Consider the following 17,826-nt stretch of genomic DNA (forward strand, 5'->3'; position numbering starts at 1 on the left):
ATATATATACAAGTATCATAACTTATAATCGATATTTTATTTTATTCATTAATTAATATTATTAAACTACTATTATTATTATCATTATCATTATCATCATCCTTATCGTTTAAATATTTTTTTTTTATATATATACAACGCTTACAAAAGTTTTAAAAAAATGTTTATTTTTTATATTTATATATATATATATATATAAATTTATATAATTGTAGTATTAAATTAAGTAATAAATAATATCATCAGTCTTTGAATTCAAATTAATAATGATATTGCCATTACGTACATAAAATTATATTACATACACGCACACACACACATAAGAAAAAATAATAATAATAATAATAACAACGTTCCGCGAGTTTAATTATTATTATCATTATCGTCATATTAATATAAATAATTTATTATTTTATTTTTTATCTTTCGATTAATTTGGAATGATTGATGGAATTTATTTATTGATTTATTTATTATTATTATTATTATTATTTATTGGAAAAGAGTAAGAGAGAGAGAGAAAGAGAAAAAAAAGAAGATAATAATAATAATAAAATTGGTAAATAAATATTTTTTAGCGGAAGTTTACAAAAGAAAATGTTTAAAAAGTGAACAACATAATAGAATTAAAAAAAAAAAAAAGGAAATCTTTTTATCGAAAAGAGTAAATATTAGCCAATGAAATGTTTGCCAAAGGAATTTACAAAGTTTATTTATTTATTATCATTATTATTATTATTATTATTATTATTATTTTTCGGTAGTTGGTTTTTTTTTTTTTGTTACGGGGTTTTTTCGGAATTAACGAAAGGTATTAGTATTACAAACATGTATGAACGGTTTTCTTTGTCCTGCAGTAATCACACTTCACTTCGCAACACCAATGAAAAGTACATCTACACCTTTCGGTGACCATCATTTCTTGGGTTTTGTGACCCCTACCGCAACACATTAAATCGCATCCATCGACTCCTATGCTCGTATCGTTACACTGACGACCGTGAGTTCCCTGTATCCCCAATTTGGGATTCCTTTCGCAAAAATCAGGTGAGGGATCCAAATAAACCAAATCTTTCGTGCCCGGCGGTTTGTGATCCGGATCGTAGGGTTTCAATTGTAAATTGTATTTGTTACGTTTTTTCCTACCGGAATTCAATGATCTCATACTTCCGGCATTGCTCAACATGACTCTTGATGCTCCGTCGAATCTGTCTTTTAAACTATCTCCTATTTCACGAAAAGTGGGTAGCCTCATCCAACAAGTTTTAACTGTACAAGACCCTGACATACCGTGACATTTGCATTCTTGTCTCATGCCCATCGATACATGCTGGAAATAAAAAAAAAACAAAATAATAATAATGATAATAATGACGACGACGTACGGGTTTAAAAAAAAAATGGTCGGCGTATTAAATTACGCTAAAATATTATAATAATTTTTTTGTCTTGATTAGATACTTTAAGGTATCAGATATTTATTTAAAATACTTCTTGCTGTTAGTAGTGTTGTTATTATTTTCGGGTTTTCAAGAGTCTCACGAGTACGCGGGGGAGATGGGGAGGGGGGGTCAAGTCAACGATGGAAGATCTCCCACGCGTAACAAAGGCACGTGAATGGGTGGTCATCGAATGTGCCAAAGTAGAATCATCACGCGACTGAACATGGCCATTAATAAGTCATGTCGAACAAGTTTTCTTTATAATATTATTTCTCTCTACCTCGTTCCTTTTTTTTTTTTTTTTTTTCGAGTGCCTGTCCTTGAGATCAATTATAAATATCGTCTAAAATTTTGACACTCAAGTTGATTTTAAATGAACTGGGGGGGGGAAGAGGGGGAGGGAGAAAGAGAGAAAGAAAGAAAATTATTAAGGGCGTTCTACATTTTTTTTTTTTTTCTATACTGTTTAAAAAATAAGTTGTTGTTGTCGACGTGTTGGATAAGATGTCAAAGATATTATTCGATTTCTACCTGTCACTTTCCTTTATTTTTTTTTTTTTTTTTTGGAGAAGGAGTTAAAAATTTTCTATATAGTTATTTTTTTGGGGGCTTTTATAAATGTTTAAAAAAGGATTGAACATCAATGGAATTGAATAAATGGTATGAAATGTGACAAAAAACTCAAATTTTGACTTTAAATAAGACAGAGAGAAAATCAAACAATGGAATTTTAAATTTTCTGTTTCTCTCCCTCTCTTCTTTTAATTATATACACACACAGAAGAAAAAAAAAAATTTATTTTCGTCCGCCATTTGTAATTAATATCGCGTGATTATGTTTAACTAAAAATAAAATTTATTAATTAGAAAAAAAATAAATATTTAATGATTAGAATTAAATAAAAAAAATTTCGGGTCGGTTCGGACGATAAAGAAGAAGAAGAATTTTTAAACCCTCTGGTTCCTCAACTAAAAAGAAAATAAATTTAAAAGAAAAAAAAAAAAAGGAGAAGCTGTCAATTGTCGCGATGAAATTTATGAATTTGGGGGGGCCCACCTACCGCAGGATTATTTTTTTTTTTTTTTTATACGAAATAATTTTGACATGGATATACCAACAATCGAAAAAGTTTTTTTTTTAAAAAAAAAATGTTTTTTTATCGAATTAGCTTCCATTAGTTTGTCATAGTTTTTTTTTTTTAAGTGTTAGAAAGTGTGTATACAGAGTGTTAAAAGAAAAAAAAAAAGTTTTTGTTTTGTTTTTTGATTTCCTCATCGTTCACACTTATAAAAAAAATTTTTCTGTGTGTGTGTGTAAACACTTGAGAGCTTCCGTAATCATTTTATATGCTGCGTTGTCATAATTAAAAAAAAAAAAAATTTTTTTGTAAGAATACAGACAAAGAAAATAACTCACCACTCTTCCAGCTTCATTGTTGTGAAGATTCATCTTCTCTCTTAAATTTCTTCCCTTTTCTCCGGTGTCTACAAACGCTCTAGAAAATTTAAAACCGAATCCTATGTTATCGGAACAACCTCCCCATTCCCAATCCCTAACTCCCGGCAGAGTATTCGTAGGACCTCGAGCTTGATGATGTGCTATCCTTGTCGGTAACGGTCCTCGACCCTGATGACTGTAATCGCAAGTACATGATTTTATGGCACCTTCGCTGCAGGCTCTCGCGACAGCGTGTGTAACTGCCGCGCTTGTTATTGCATATATGAATGCCGTTTCTCGACATCCTGAAATTAAAAAAAAAAAAAAAAAATTTATAGGGAAAACCGTTTAAAAAAAAAATTTTTTCGTTCCCTCTCCCCTCTCCCCCTTCTCCCCCCCAAAAAAAAGATACGTTTGTTACGAAAAAAAAAAAAGGTTTCGGTTCTTTTGTTAAATTGAAAAAAAGGATAATGAAATAGTATATGCCAGTAACGATAAATTCATATGTTAAATTAATTACACGAGACTCCCGACCGAGATTTCCCTCGATTATATGTCTAAATGTTTTTTTTTTGAATTCTTTCCAAAGAACTTCCGGTTTAACATAAACGTTTCCCCCCACATTGTGAAATCTCAGGTAATTTAAATCGTTAATATTTTTTTTTTTTTTTTGTAAAAATTATTTATTTTCAGCTGGTATTTTTAATAATGATCGTGGCATTAGAAAAACATTTGTAAATAAATAAAAAAAACGCGAATATTAAACGAAAACGATCCGATATGATAGAAAGAAAAACTTATTATTATTATTTTTTTTTTGCTCGCTGGAAAACAAAAAAAAAAGATGGCGTGGAAAAATTGTTTTTAAAGGCACGATGTCCGAAGTTTTTTTTTTTTTATTTTAAATAAAATAATGGTAATGGTGAGTGTAAAAAAAATAATAATAAATATTCATCGGGGCATTTGAAACGTAAGAAAAACTTGTTCGTGCCACGAATTTCAATCCATTTATATATATACGTTTAGTTTTATATCAAGAGGTTCGGGTATCATTCTTCGATGATGTAATTATCGGGGGCCTTACGACCCGGAAAGGGAAGAGGAAGGAAGTGGGAGGGGAGGTGAAAAGGGGGGTAAGGGGGGAGGATTTTGTAAGAACACACAATATCTATAACTCATCATCACTCGGTTGAAAGAAGACAGTTTTTTAAAGCTTCTTCCTCGCGTCGCCATTTGTCTTCTTTCAGAGATTCCAATCTCTTTCCTTTCTCTCTCTCTCTCTCCCTCTTGATACTCTCCATTACTTAGGTATTTTTTTTTTATTTAACCGTTTCTTCATTCGCCCACATTTTATTATTATTATTATTATTTTTAAACCCGATCGAATTTTTTTTTTAAAAATGACATAACAAAACGTAAAACAATGAAAAAGTACAACGATGTTAATTTTCAATTTAAAAATTTATTTTTCGTCTTGTTGCCCGTATGAAAATTTAAATTTTCCACCCGCCATATTTGTAAACAAACCGGTTGTACGCTCTTTTCTTTTGTTTTCAAAACTTTCATTTTTTTTAAAATTTATTACTCTCTCATAAAATTTATTATTATCGTATATATAAGTTTTATGTAAAAATAATTTTAATTGAAAAACAATAAAAAAAAAGCGGGAAATTTTTTTTTTTTTTTAAATAAAAAAAGGAAATAAAAGATCGTAAAATTGTTTTAAATATTGTGCGACAAACGAGTATGAATTATAGATATTATTATGATGATTCAATCACCATTAACGAGTCGTTAAATAAAGTTATTAATTCGAAATCTTTTTTTTATTAATAACAAACCATAAACGAATTTATTTATTTTTTATTATTTAAATAATGATGATGATGATGTTAAAAAAATATCCGAAAAGGTTTTAAAGAAATAACGATAAAGACCACAACAAACGGAAATAAATTCGTCGTCGTATATTTTTATACTTATATGTAAAAAAGGTGATTTTCAAGGTCATCAAAATGGCCCCCTTAAGCGGAAAAAAAAAGTTTTAAATATATGCAATCATATTGATAAATTAGAATTTTTTTTACGTTGGATAATTTTTTTTTTTAAAATATTTATTGCTGTTATGTTGGTATTAGTGCATTTATTATATGTAAAAAATAAATTTCCTTCGGGCTTGAAAAAAATTTTTCCCAATTTTTTTTCGTTTAAGAATGGTGGTCTGGGACTACAAATAATTGCTTATTTAGTTTTAAATATTTTTTTTTTAAATGAAAAATTTTCCAAATCGCCATATTTAAAATTTCGGGGAGATATCGTAAGGAATTATTTGGGGGGAAAAATTTTTTTCAAGGGATACGGAAAACAAAAAATAAAGAAAGGATTGTAGAAAGTGACGGAGGTAAAATAAAGATCAAAGAAATACCGAAACTTTGTCCCGAAGGAGGAGGGGGAGAGGGAGGGGGGAGAAGGGGGATCAAGTGTATGATGAACCTGGAAGAGAAAAAAGAAGTGTATACCGACATAAAATGGTGTCTCCGAATATGATAATAAGAAAAGTAAAGATATCAATTTTTTTTAAAATTTTCTCAACACCTCTCGGGGGTTACCTGTTTACAACGTTTTGAAGGGAGGCCCCGCGGCGAAGATGATCCTTCATCACTCTTGTTGGATGGAGCCAATGTTATAAAAGGGCAATGACTCAGCAGGGGGGCGCCAGGTGTGGGCCTTTCAGGACATACAGTGAAAGCAAAAATTAACTTCTGATTTTTTTTTCTTTTTTATTTTTCTTTTTTTTTTGTGAAAATTTTTTGTTAATTATGCAAAGAAAAATGACGTGACAAACGAAACAAATTGTAAATATATAACCGCTAAATGTTAATAACTCCCCGTGAATACATTTTCTTTTTTTTTCTTTTTCTTTAACTAATGCGTATTTAAATGAATAATAATGATAATAATAAAAAACCTTAAATTTCAGGTACTTTGTTTTGTTAAATAAAACCGTTAGGAGACTTTTTTGGTGGTAGTAGCACTTTAATGGTGGAGGAGGGTGAGTGAATTTTTCTACTGTTTAAATTTACAAAACTTGTCATCATTAATTATTTCATCATTTTCAATGTCGTTTCATTTTTTATTGTAACACACAACAACAACAACAACAACAAAAACAACAACAACGACAATAACGATAACAACAACGACAACAATAACGACAATAACGACATTTTTTTTTTTTTTGGAATTTTTTTTAACGCAAAAAAATATTTGAAAATGCAAATCGTTAAACTTTTTTTTAAATTTTTAAACGGCCCTTATTATTATTACAAATTTCTACACGTTTGTCTGCTGCCACTGTAAAAATTTACATCGTCATCAATTTTTTTATTTTCGATAATTATCGATAACGAGTATCGTTATTAATTAACGTAAAACAACATGCAACCATTTTATACGTTTGTATCGCGGATTTTGATGACGTCATAATGTTTTTACATCATGGCGGGAATTAAAATGAATTTAATAAATTTATAGTTTTATAGTTAATTATAGTGCAAATTTTATTTTAAGGTCATAACAATCATTTTTCAAAAACTAAATCTTTATAATTGCACACAAAAAAAAAATATGAAACAAACGAAGAAGAAGAAGGAAAAAAAAATTTTCGAATGTCATCATCGATAAAAAAACATGACGAATTATTATTATTATTATTTTACGTTTGTTAAAAAAAAAAATTTATTTTATGATGAAACGTTTCATTCGATCAATCAATCAATCATTAATTCATTCATACACGTTTTTTATTAATTCGTCATCGGGAAATTTTTTTTTTGATGTCATAGAACATAACACAAAAATAATAAGAGTTACCGTGGTGTCATTAGTTAAACAAAAATTTTATTATTATTATTATTATTTTTATTGTTCAAATTCCAACAATCATTTTTTTTCTTTCTACTGGAGAAATGTTGTTGTTGTTAAAATTATCAACAAATTAAGTAAAAAAAAAGAAGAAGATGAGATTTGTGTGGGGTCTACCACTAATCATCAATTAAAAAAAAAAAAAAAAAAAAAAAACTTTTTTCTTTAAGTTTGTCACCATTAGGGAAGTTAAAAAGGTCGTCAAATGGGCACACCTTGTCATAAGGCAAACAACAAACAACAAACAGAGAAGTGTTCAGAAGAAGGAAGGGCAAAAAAAAAGAAAAAACTTATCAAACAAATTTATTACTCAATTGGGAAATTTTTTTTTTTTTTATTGAACGATACTTAATTTAGATTTTGTTTTTTTTTTTTTTTTTACTAAAAATCGTAAATCTTTTTTTTTTTCATCACCTTTCCCCCCTCTCTCTTCCTCTTTTCCTTTCATCCCTTCTTCATCTATTCATTCCTTTTTTACCATTGACAATCGTATTATTAGTAAAAGAATTTTTTTTTTTTTTTTTCACCCTGTCCTGTTTTAGAATAGGAACACCTTTTGCGATTATTTATAAATAGTGTAACATGGGGGTTCAGGTGGCAGTGATCATTCAAAAGTTAATGTGGTGGCGACAAGCCTCCCGCGGGGCTCCTTAGCATTATTATTTTTTTTTTTTTTCCCTTTTTTCTTTCTTTTTTTTTTTTATACATTATTAACTTTTGTGTGTATCTGTTTGTTTCTTTTCTCTCTCTCTCTCTCTCTTTCTTCTTTATTTTATTTTTTAAACAAAAATGTCAAATGTCTTTCACCTTTTCATAAACAAAATATAATGAAAACACGTATACGTATACATATAAGTATGACATTAGAAGGTGGTCTTTCTTCTTTTCTTCCTTTTTCTTTTTTTTCTTTTTCTTTTTTGTTAAATTACCCTCATTTTACTTTTTTTTTGCTAAAAAGTACTAATAATACTAATAATAATAATAATGATAATAAATAAATGAAATCGTTATGCAAAATTATAGAGAGGTTTATAAAAAACTTTTTAAAAAAAAAAAATTTTAATTTTTTATTTTAACGGTTGGAATTTTTTAACGCCCGACTCAATATTACTATTATTATTATTATTATTATTATTAAATTTTATAATTACGTTTAATGAAAAACCGTTATTAATTAAATTTATCATCGTAAAATTTTTTTAAAAAAAAAAAAAAAGAAAAGTAAAAAAATCATAAGTAGGAGAACAAAGTTGTCGTTGTCTTTGTCGCTATCGTCGTCTGCTTTTATGAAAAAAAAAAAAAAGGAAAAGTACTGGACAACCCTGAAAACGACTTGTTTTCTATTCTATTTAACAAATTAGATATTCAAAATATAATCGGGTCAATAGATTGAAATAAAAATTATTTTATTATACTCACTAAACAAATTTTTACGTCACATATCAGTCTACTAATGGCTACTATTTAAGTTTTTTTATTTTTATTTGAAAACAAACCAGAATCACTCATTTGTTGTTTTTTTTTTTTATTACGTTAATTTTATTACTCGCGGTAAATCATTATATAGTGTTACACAGTCTACATTGTTTTATACACCAAAAAAAAAAATGGCGATTTCATTTAACAAAAAAAAACAGAAAAAAAAAAAAAATTCTGATAGCTTTTGTGTGCGTGTGCGAGAGAGAGAAAATCCTTTTTTTTTTAAATGTTTTTTATGTTTTTTTTTTCTTCTTCTTCTTTTTTCTATAGAAACGTGCCTGAGAATAATATAAAACCTGAATTACTCAGGTTTTTATTTTAATTTTTTTTTTGCGAATTCATTAACCATTATATAAAAAAAAAATTTAAGGTGCGACTCTCTCTTTCTCTGACTTTGACGATATAATCAAAGATTTTTTTTTTAAACTTTTGTTTTTTTTAATTCATTTGTTTGTATTCGAACAAACAATCGACAACACAAGGTAAATCGCAAGAAGAAAAAGAATAAAAAAAAAAAAAAATGGAAAAAACCGCATATCCGGATTAAACTGTGTGTGTGAATCACATAATGATGACGTATAAAAGATTTCCAAGGCCTCTCTCTACCTACTCCTACTCCACTACCCTCTAAAGAAGGTTAATAAAAAATTGATACTTCCTTGAGAGAGAGAGAGAGAGAGAGAGAGAGAGAGAGAATGACAAATTTTAAACAATAGAATAAAAAAACGAAACAATCAATTAACTCATGCAAAAAAAAAAAAATACGAGTTGAGACGTACGATGTTCCCATGAAATCATCATCAAAAGATGAAAAGATAGAGAGATAGAAAAGCTTACAAGTTCATCAAAAGAGTTTCTTTTAAAAACGTAATAATAAAAAAAAAAAAAAAAAGTGAAATGAAATTAATATTTTTCAGGTGAAGGGTGTCGATCGTGTACCTTAATTTTTCAATAATGTATTTCACATCTGTAATTTAAAATGCCGGCTTCGTAGAGAGAGAGAGAGGTAATAAGAGAAGTGGCGAGGGGGTTGGACACACACACACACACACAATAAAAAAAAAGAATTTAAAAAAAAGAGAAAGAAAAAGATAAATAAAAAGTTAGGGAATAATATTAAGTTTAAATATAATAACGATACTTCTTGATTTCAAAGAGATAAGTTACCTTGGTTAGATAATGTCTTGATTAGCCTGGTGCTCGACTGCACCATAAACACAGGGTTTACCTTACGGTAATCAATTTGAGAATGTTGATTAACGCATGCTGCCTTCATTCCAGCCTCCGGCCTTTGTGTGTGTGTATATTTTTTTTTTTTATATTCTATGAATGCAACTCTCTCGGAATCTTTTTTTTTTTTACCCTTCTCTCTCTCTCTTTTTAATTTTTTTTTTTTTTTTCATATCTGTGTCGAATGAATCTGATTGAGTTTGCCGTAAAAAAAAATTCTACAAGAAGATCTTCACACAACTTTTTTTCTTCCAATCATTTATTTTTTTCTAACTCGCACAATTTTTTTTTTTTTTTAGAATCGTTTTATTATCATTATCATCATCATCATCATCATCATCATCATCATTTTTTTTCTTTATTTAAAATAAAAAAAAAAAAATTAAGAAAAAACAGGAGGAAAAATTTTACGTAAATCAAATAAAAAATATTTGTTTTTATAATTATGAGAAAATTGGCATCGTTGCAACAAATTTTCTTTCGCCACGTTTTCGCGGAATAAATGTCAACGTCCACGTCAGGATATAAAAAATTTTTCTTTTGTTTTCCTTTTAACGGAAGTACAGTAGCCGATGAAATTCACTAAATTCGCGACCTTCGAGATTTTTGTTTGTTTATTTATAATTTTCAACGTTAACGTCGCATAACATTTTATCGTTAGAGATTTTTTCTTTTTTTTTTTTTTCTGCGGCCTCCGTGTTTTTTTTTTGTTTTGGTTTTTGTGTGTTTTAAATCTTGTGTAATAATATTTTAATATTTGTATACAGATAAAAGGAGAATAATAATAATAATAATAATAAATAGGTAAGTAAATACAATTATGTGAACTTAAATAATTATCACGATGCGGTCGATCGAAACGATGTCAAACAATTTTTTCTTTTTTTTTTTAGAAATTTTTTTTTTTCTCTGTTAAAATAAAAAAAATTATTATCTAATGCCACGATAGATAAATTGATTATTTGTATAAATTTTATTTTATAACTCTACGATAAGAGATAATAATGATAATATTTAAAACAAAAAAAAAGTCAATGATGAGTTTTATGCTCACTCTTAGAGTCAATGTGTTGTTACTTTTGGGCATTAAAATTTTGTTTTAAATAATTTTTATGTGCGTAAGGGGTTGAAATATTATTTATTTACAACCCCCTTAGTGTCGAGGGTGGGGGCGGGGGGATGATGATTTAATTTTTTTTTTTTTTTTAAATCAAAATGAAAATAAAAAAACCGTTCGTTTCCGATTTATTTTTCAAATAAAAAAGGAATCATTTCTTCATTCTTTCTCTCTCTTTCTTTCTTTCTTTCTTTCTCTCTTTTATCCCGGTTTAATTCAAAATGAATTTAAAATAATAATAATAATAATAATAATAATAATAATAATAAAAGTCCCGGATTAGATAGGGTACAAAATTTTTGGATTAAGAATTTTACAAGTACCCATAAGTATTTACTGGTATCCATAAATAAATTAATAATGGGACGGCAAGAAATGCCAGAATGGATAACCACAGGAAAAACGTATTTGCTGCCAAAAAAATCAGGAGCTATGGAACCGAAAGATTTTCGGCCAATTACCTGTTTGCCCACAATGTATAAAATAATAACAGCTATTATTGCTGAAAAGATTTATGGGCATTTAAGAAAAAATAACATTTTTCCTCCTGAACAATATGGATGTAGAAAAGGGTCTTACGGCTGCAAGGAGGTTTTATTAATAAATAAATTGATCATGGCCAGTGCAAAACAAAAGAGGAAGAATTTAAGCATGGCATGGATTGACTATCAAAAGGCCTTTGATAGTGTGCCTCACGAATGGATTATTGAGGCATTGAAAATATATAAAGTAGACCCTAATATTACAGCGTTCTGCGAGAAGAGTATGAAAAATTGGTGCACCCAGCTGGAAGTGCAAAAATACTCTTCTAGAAAAATATTTATAAAAAGAGGGATTTTTCAGGGAGATTCATTGTCGCCACTTTTATTTTGCATGTCTTTAATTCCTCTATCCAGACAGCTTAATATCAAGGATCAAGGATATCAGTTGGTACCGGGAGGCAGGAAAATCACCCATATGTTATACATGGATGACTTAAAACTTTATGCCAAAAATGAAGAGGAGTTAAATAAAATGTTACGGACGGTTCAAACCTTTTCCTCTGACATCAACATGAAATTTGGTCTGGAAAAATGTGCAAAAGTTAATATTGTCAGAGGAAAGTTAAAACAAAAGCAAAATATAGAAGACTCCGAAGAAGAACTTATTAAAGAATTGGACCCTGGATCATCATACAAATATCTGGGGATTGAAGAAAATTTTGGGATAGCCAACAAGGAAATTAAACCTCGATTGAAGAGAGAATATTTTAAAAGATTGAGGCTTATATTACAGTCGGAACTGAATGGAAGAAATAAGATAACCGCCGTCGGCACATTAGCAGTTCCTGTAATAGAATATAGTTTTGGCCTCGTAGACTGGACGAAAGAAGAAATCACGCACCTAGATAGAAGGACAAGAAAAATATTAACCATGAATGGTGCGTTACATCCAAAGGCTGATGTGGATAGATTGTACGTCAGCAGGAAAGATGGAGGAAGAGGATTAAGACAAATAGAAGCGGCACACCAGAATGCCATTATTGGAATGGGAAAATACATAGAATCCCATCAAGAGGACCCTATTTTAGCCCAAGTTATACATGCAGAAGAAAAAACTACAAAAAAAGGAGTTCTGAAAAGGGCAAAACAAATCGTCCAAGAAAATAAAGAAAATGAGATAATGGAAGAAGGGCAACTTGCAACTTATAATAGCAAAGCCCAATCTCAGAAGAAATTAATAGGCAAATGGGAACAGAAAAAATTACATGGGCAATACCTAAAAAGAATAAATGCCGAAGATATTAATAAGAAGAGCACGCACAATTGGCTACGGCGTGGAAAACTTAAAATTGAAACAGAAGCGTTTATTACAGCGGCTCAAGATCAGGCATTGCGGACCCATAACTATGAAAAAGTAATTCTCAAAGTCCGCCAAGATGACAAGTGCCGAATTTGCCAATCTCAATCGGAAACCATCGATCATTTAATTTCCGGTTGTCCGATACTGGCAAAACATGAATATTTAGAAAGGCACAATAAAATATGTCAATATCTCCATTGGAGTATATGCCGAGAATATGGAATGGATGGATTACCCAAGGAGTGGTACAACCACATTCCAAGCCCGGTTACGACAGTAGGTCCATGCACAGTTCTATATGATCAACAAATCCACACTGATAGAACTGTGCCAGCTAACAAACCGGATATCATACTCAGGCATAATGGGGAAAAATGGTGTAAGTTAATTGAGGTATCCGTGCCGGCAGAAAAAAACACCACAGCCAAAGAAGCAGACAAAAGGCTGAAATACAGAAATTTGGAAATTGAAATAACCAGGATGTGGGGAACAAAAACTGAAACGATTCCGGTCATTGTGGGAGCATTGGGAGCCATGCCACATTCAATAAAAGGAAATTTAAAGAAGATTATGAAGAACCTAAAAGAAGAAACCATCCAGGAAATCGCACTATGTGGGACGGCCCACATTTTTCGGAAAATATTATAAATAGCACCACCGATATTCGAGTATTTGTCCCTAAGGAATCGGGTAGAGACCTGGGATAAATGCTTAAAAACCCCGACAAATAAGAGCCTTGTCGTGTTTAAGAGTGACCATAATAATAATAATAATAATAATAATAATAATAATAATAATAATCCGACTCGATTCGAAAGATTTACTTGTAATTGCGATGAATTTTTTTTTTTTAGGCGATTCTCGCATTAAAAATTAGATTTGGTCGTAAAAAAATTGCGTTTTTTAGTTTCGCCTATGCAAAATAATATTATTTTTACGCCCGACATTTTACATTTTTTTTTTTTTAATGTAAATCACGTATTAGATGATAATAATCCGGTTTAATAATAATAATAATAATAATAATAATAATAATAATAATAATAATTGTTTTTTTTTTTTTCATTCACTACAAATGATGGTATAATTTTGAAAAAAAAGTTTTCGATCGTTTTAAAATCGTTTCATTATTTCGAATTGTTTTAATTTTTTTTTTGAAAATAATAATAATAATAATTGCGTTCGGTAGCTTTATATTTTATCATTATTATTATTACTTAATTACTTAATAAAGCAGACGACGACGATTGAAAATTTTTTTTTTATAGAAAAAAAAAAAAAAAAACAATCATTTCCGTTTAAAAAATTCTCTCGCTTTTATATTATAAAAATTTTTATTTAAAATTAAAATCAGAGAGTAAAAATTTTTTTTACACGTGTAAACGCACGTGCACACCCACATAAATTTATTAATAATTAAAAAAATTTTATCATAAATAAAAATTAATACCTCGAATTGCGAGGGGAGGGAAAGTAAAAAAAAAAAATTTTTTTTTTTAATTTTTTTTGTTTTTTTTTTGTTTGGCGTACATAAAAAAAAAAAAATTTCGGACGAATAAACAATAATAATAATAATAAAAGGTCGAAATGTTAGAAGCAGTAAATGACAGGGTCCAGGTATTATTATTATTATTATTAAAACCGACCACGAAAGGAGGTAAATCTACAATTTACACAAATTTCCCGTCACCTCTCACACCTCTTTTGTTTTTGCCGCACACGAAGATAAATTTTTTTTTTTTCTCCAAAAAAAAACCGTTTCACAAAAAAAACGTAATTATTATTAAAAAAAAAAAAAAAAAAAACCCGCTGGAGAAGGAATTTTTGTAAACCGTCGTAACATGCGAACGAGAAAAAAAAAAGGAGGGAAAAAAAGAAAGAAAGAAAGAAAAAGAAAGAAAAAAAAATTTTTTTATAAAACTTGTTTTTCGATAGTAAAAACCAAAAAAAAAAAAAATTTGCGCTTTTTACGCACGCGCACCACCGCCACCACCACCGAGATTAAAATTCATTTAAACAATTTCCTCAATCAATTTATAAAAAGAAAAAAAATAATAATAATGATAATAAAAAATTAAGAGTTTTCCAAAAAAAAAAAAAAAAAATTCTTAATTTGCTACGGTTTAACCTACACACACACACACACACACACAAACACGATCAACTTCGTTTTTAAATAATTTTAATTTTTTTTTTTTTATTACATTTAACTCGTTATTAAACTCGAATTAGAATGAATGAATGAATGAATCATTTTATATATGTATTATGGATATGTTAAAAAATTAAACGTGCTATTATTATTATTATGATCTTTGAATAATATCATCGTCGAATGAACTAATTGTTTTATTGATGGATTGAAGGCGGCCATTAAATCGTAATCAAAAGTTTTTTTCTCAACATCAAATTTTTTTAAATCTCGCGCGTTTTTGACCTCCGATTAAAAGGAAAATTTTCCGTTTATTTTTGTATCCTCTTCGGTTTCGAGGAAAAAAACGTGAAGAAGGGAAAGAGGAGGAAGGAAAGAAGGGAAAAGGAAAGAGAAAAAAAATTTTAACACGTAAAAAACGGGATTTTTTTTTGTTACATGTTTGTACTTTTCTCTCTCTCTCTCTCTCACACACACACATTCTTCTTTGATTTTCCTTCTCTTTCATCACCTTAGTTTATAGACAGATGATGAGAAATCAATAGAGAGAGAGAGAGAGAGAGTTTTTAGTTTATAATTTATACAAAAAAAAAAAAAACAGGACAGATGTTATTACCTTATTGTTATTATTATTATTTACCGTAAAAGTATAATAATGATAATAATAATAATGATATTCATTATGGGGTAAAAAGCATTGGCAATTAGGTAGGGGATGAATTTTTTTTTTTTTATAAAAAAAAAAAAAACAAGTTTTAAAAGAATTGTTGTTATTGTTGTTGTCGTTGTTTTTTTTTTTTCAATATACGATTTAAAAATAAATTTTCGTTTGACAAATAATCATTATTATCATCATCATTATTATTATTATTTCTCTTGTTAAAATTAAAAAAAGAAAATTCACGTTAAAAAATTGCTTTTATCGATCGGAAAAAGTTTATAAATATCGTAATTTTATTACATTTTAATTACGTAAACAAAAAAAATTTTATTTATTTATTTTATCGACGAGAGAGAGAGAGAAAGAGAAAATTCCGCCATTTTGTTTTTACGTCCAAACGATTATTTTTAAAATTTTTTATTGATTATTATTATTAATATTATTAATGCGATTGAAAAATAATTTTAAAAAAATTTCACTTGGATTAATTATAAAAAACCTCGCATGTACATACAAAAAAAAAAAGAAATTTAATTAAGTTAAAAATAATCTTGACCTTTTCATGACCTTTAAATATATATAATTTAACTTATCATTTTAAACTTTCTGCCAGAACAGAAAAAAAAAGGTTTCGAAGGATTAAAATCTAAGGAACATTAAAAAAAAAAAACTTATTATTATTATTATTATTATTAAAATCAAATCCTATATGTTAGACAACGTTTCAAACCTGTTCAGGTAGTACAAAAATAATAATAATAATAAAAACATATTAAATGAATTTAATTAATTAGACGTAATTTTAATCTTATTTTCAATCATCATTCACTTGATTAAAAAAAAAAAAAAAAATCATTTTCAATGTTTTTTTTTTTATTTTTAAATTTTTATTTAATGTCAATTATGGCAACCGTGTATGAAAATAATAATAATAATAATGTTTTTTTTACAAAATCCGTCATGATGATAATAATAATAATCGGTCAGAAAAATAAATATTATCGGTAATAATAAATTTAAAAAAAAAAGGAAATTTCTTTTTTCGTTTCTTTTTTTCAACTTATTCACTATTATTATTATTATTATTATTGTTAATTATCATTATTATTATAGTGAAAAATCCCGGGGAGATAGGTATTTAATAAGGCTATTTTTATAATTTTATTAAAGGGGGGGAGGGAAGAAAAAAAATCAAAAACGAATTTCTCCCTACTGGAAAATTTTCATTTAAATTCATAATTTTCTTCTACTTATCATCACTGGAATAATTTTTTAATGGAACAAACGCATTTACTGGAGAATAATTTGTCGTTTGTTTTTTATATTCTTATCAAAATATATAATATATAATATATATATATTGTAAAAAGTATTTGATAATATTTGGGTTGATAACAAACGATTCGTATGTGTGTGTAAACAGGGCCGGATTTAACTAAACTATTAAAGTCGTATATTATATTATTATATTAAATTCGATTGTCATATTATTTAATTTATTATAGTATTAAATTATATATTTAATGAAAATAAAATAAAATAAAAATTTTTTTTTTTTAAACGGTTAATTAAGAAAATAACTTTTTTTAAAAAAGAAAAAGAAAAATTTATGCTAATCTTTCTTTTATTTCTAGTTTTTTTTTATTTGTTAATAATAAATTCTTTCCCCTCTTCTTTTTATTAATAAAATACTATTGTTTATAGCTTAGACGGCGTGACATAATAATAATATTAATATAATATAATGATGACTATCGCGTATAGATATATTTGTAAGATGATGATGATGATGATGATGAAAAAAATTTTTTTTTTAATACTTTGTAGTTATTAAAAATGCGATTATATACATATATATTTATTTTAATACTTTTAAATATTTTAATTATTATCATTATTATTATTATTATTATTATTTAATAGAATGATTATGTTGTCGATGATTTGTAAATATGTAAAGAAACTATTTTTTTTTTTTTTTATTAACGAACGACGGAGAAAAATGTGGGGGTTTTTGTGGTAAACGTTTTTGTTGTTAATAATCACGTGATTTTTAAATTTTAAATTTTAAAGAGTTAAATAAATAAATAATCCTTACCTCTATCGACGATTTTTCCAAAAAGATTTTTCCCTCTTAAAAAATTCCTCGTCGAACAATTCCATCTTCTATCTCTGAATTGATATTGACATTCTAATATCGCTTGATTAGCACCTTTTGCAACGGCAACAAGAACTCCTGGATTTTCTCGAGCTAATCGTCTTTGTTTACGTCTTAATGTTTGATGAACCGATGGATCCATTGATAATACACCTGGTGACATGGGTATTAAATTATTTGGTTCACCAGCTTTTGCAATGCCCCTACAAACAAACAAAAAAAACAAAATTACAATCGCACGATAATTGATAAGGAAGATACGAAATTCTCAAAATTTGCCCGACACTCCCAAATAATTTCTTTTTTCCCTAACCTTCCTCCCTAACAATCGCCACCACCACCAACACCAACACCCTGATTGTTTTTTCCTTTACGAAAAACAA

General features: G+C 27.9%; 1 protein-coding gene across 1 annotated transcript; it reads right to left on the reverse strand.

Annotated features, from left to right (window-relative positions):
• Positions 1-820: 820 nt before the first annotated feature.
• On the reverse strand, positions 821-17,606 carry Phum_PHUM151650 (protein wingless precursor, putative; the record flags this gene model as incomplete). The annotated part of the gene is made up of 3 exons (XM_002424746.1): positions 821-1,330; positions 2,860-3,185; positions 17,384-17,606. 3 exons carry the CDS (start codon positions 17,604-17,606, stop codon positions 821-823), a joined length of 1,059 nt encoding a protein of 352 aa, XP_002424791.1.
• Between the last annotated feature and the right edge of the window lie 220 nt (positions 17,607-17,826).

This window comes from Pediculus humanus, genomic scaffold, assembly GCF_000006295.1.
Source record: "Pediculus humanus corporis 1103172107496 genomic scaffold, whole genome shotgun sequence".
In the NCBI taxonomy this organism is placed as follows: domain Eukaryota; kingdom Metazoa; phylum Arthropoda; class Insecta; order Psocodea; family Pediculidae; genus Pediculus; species Pediculus humanus.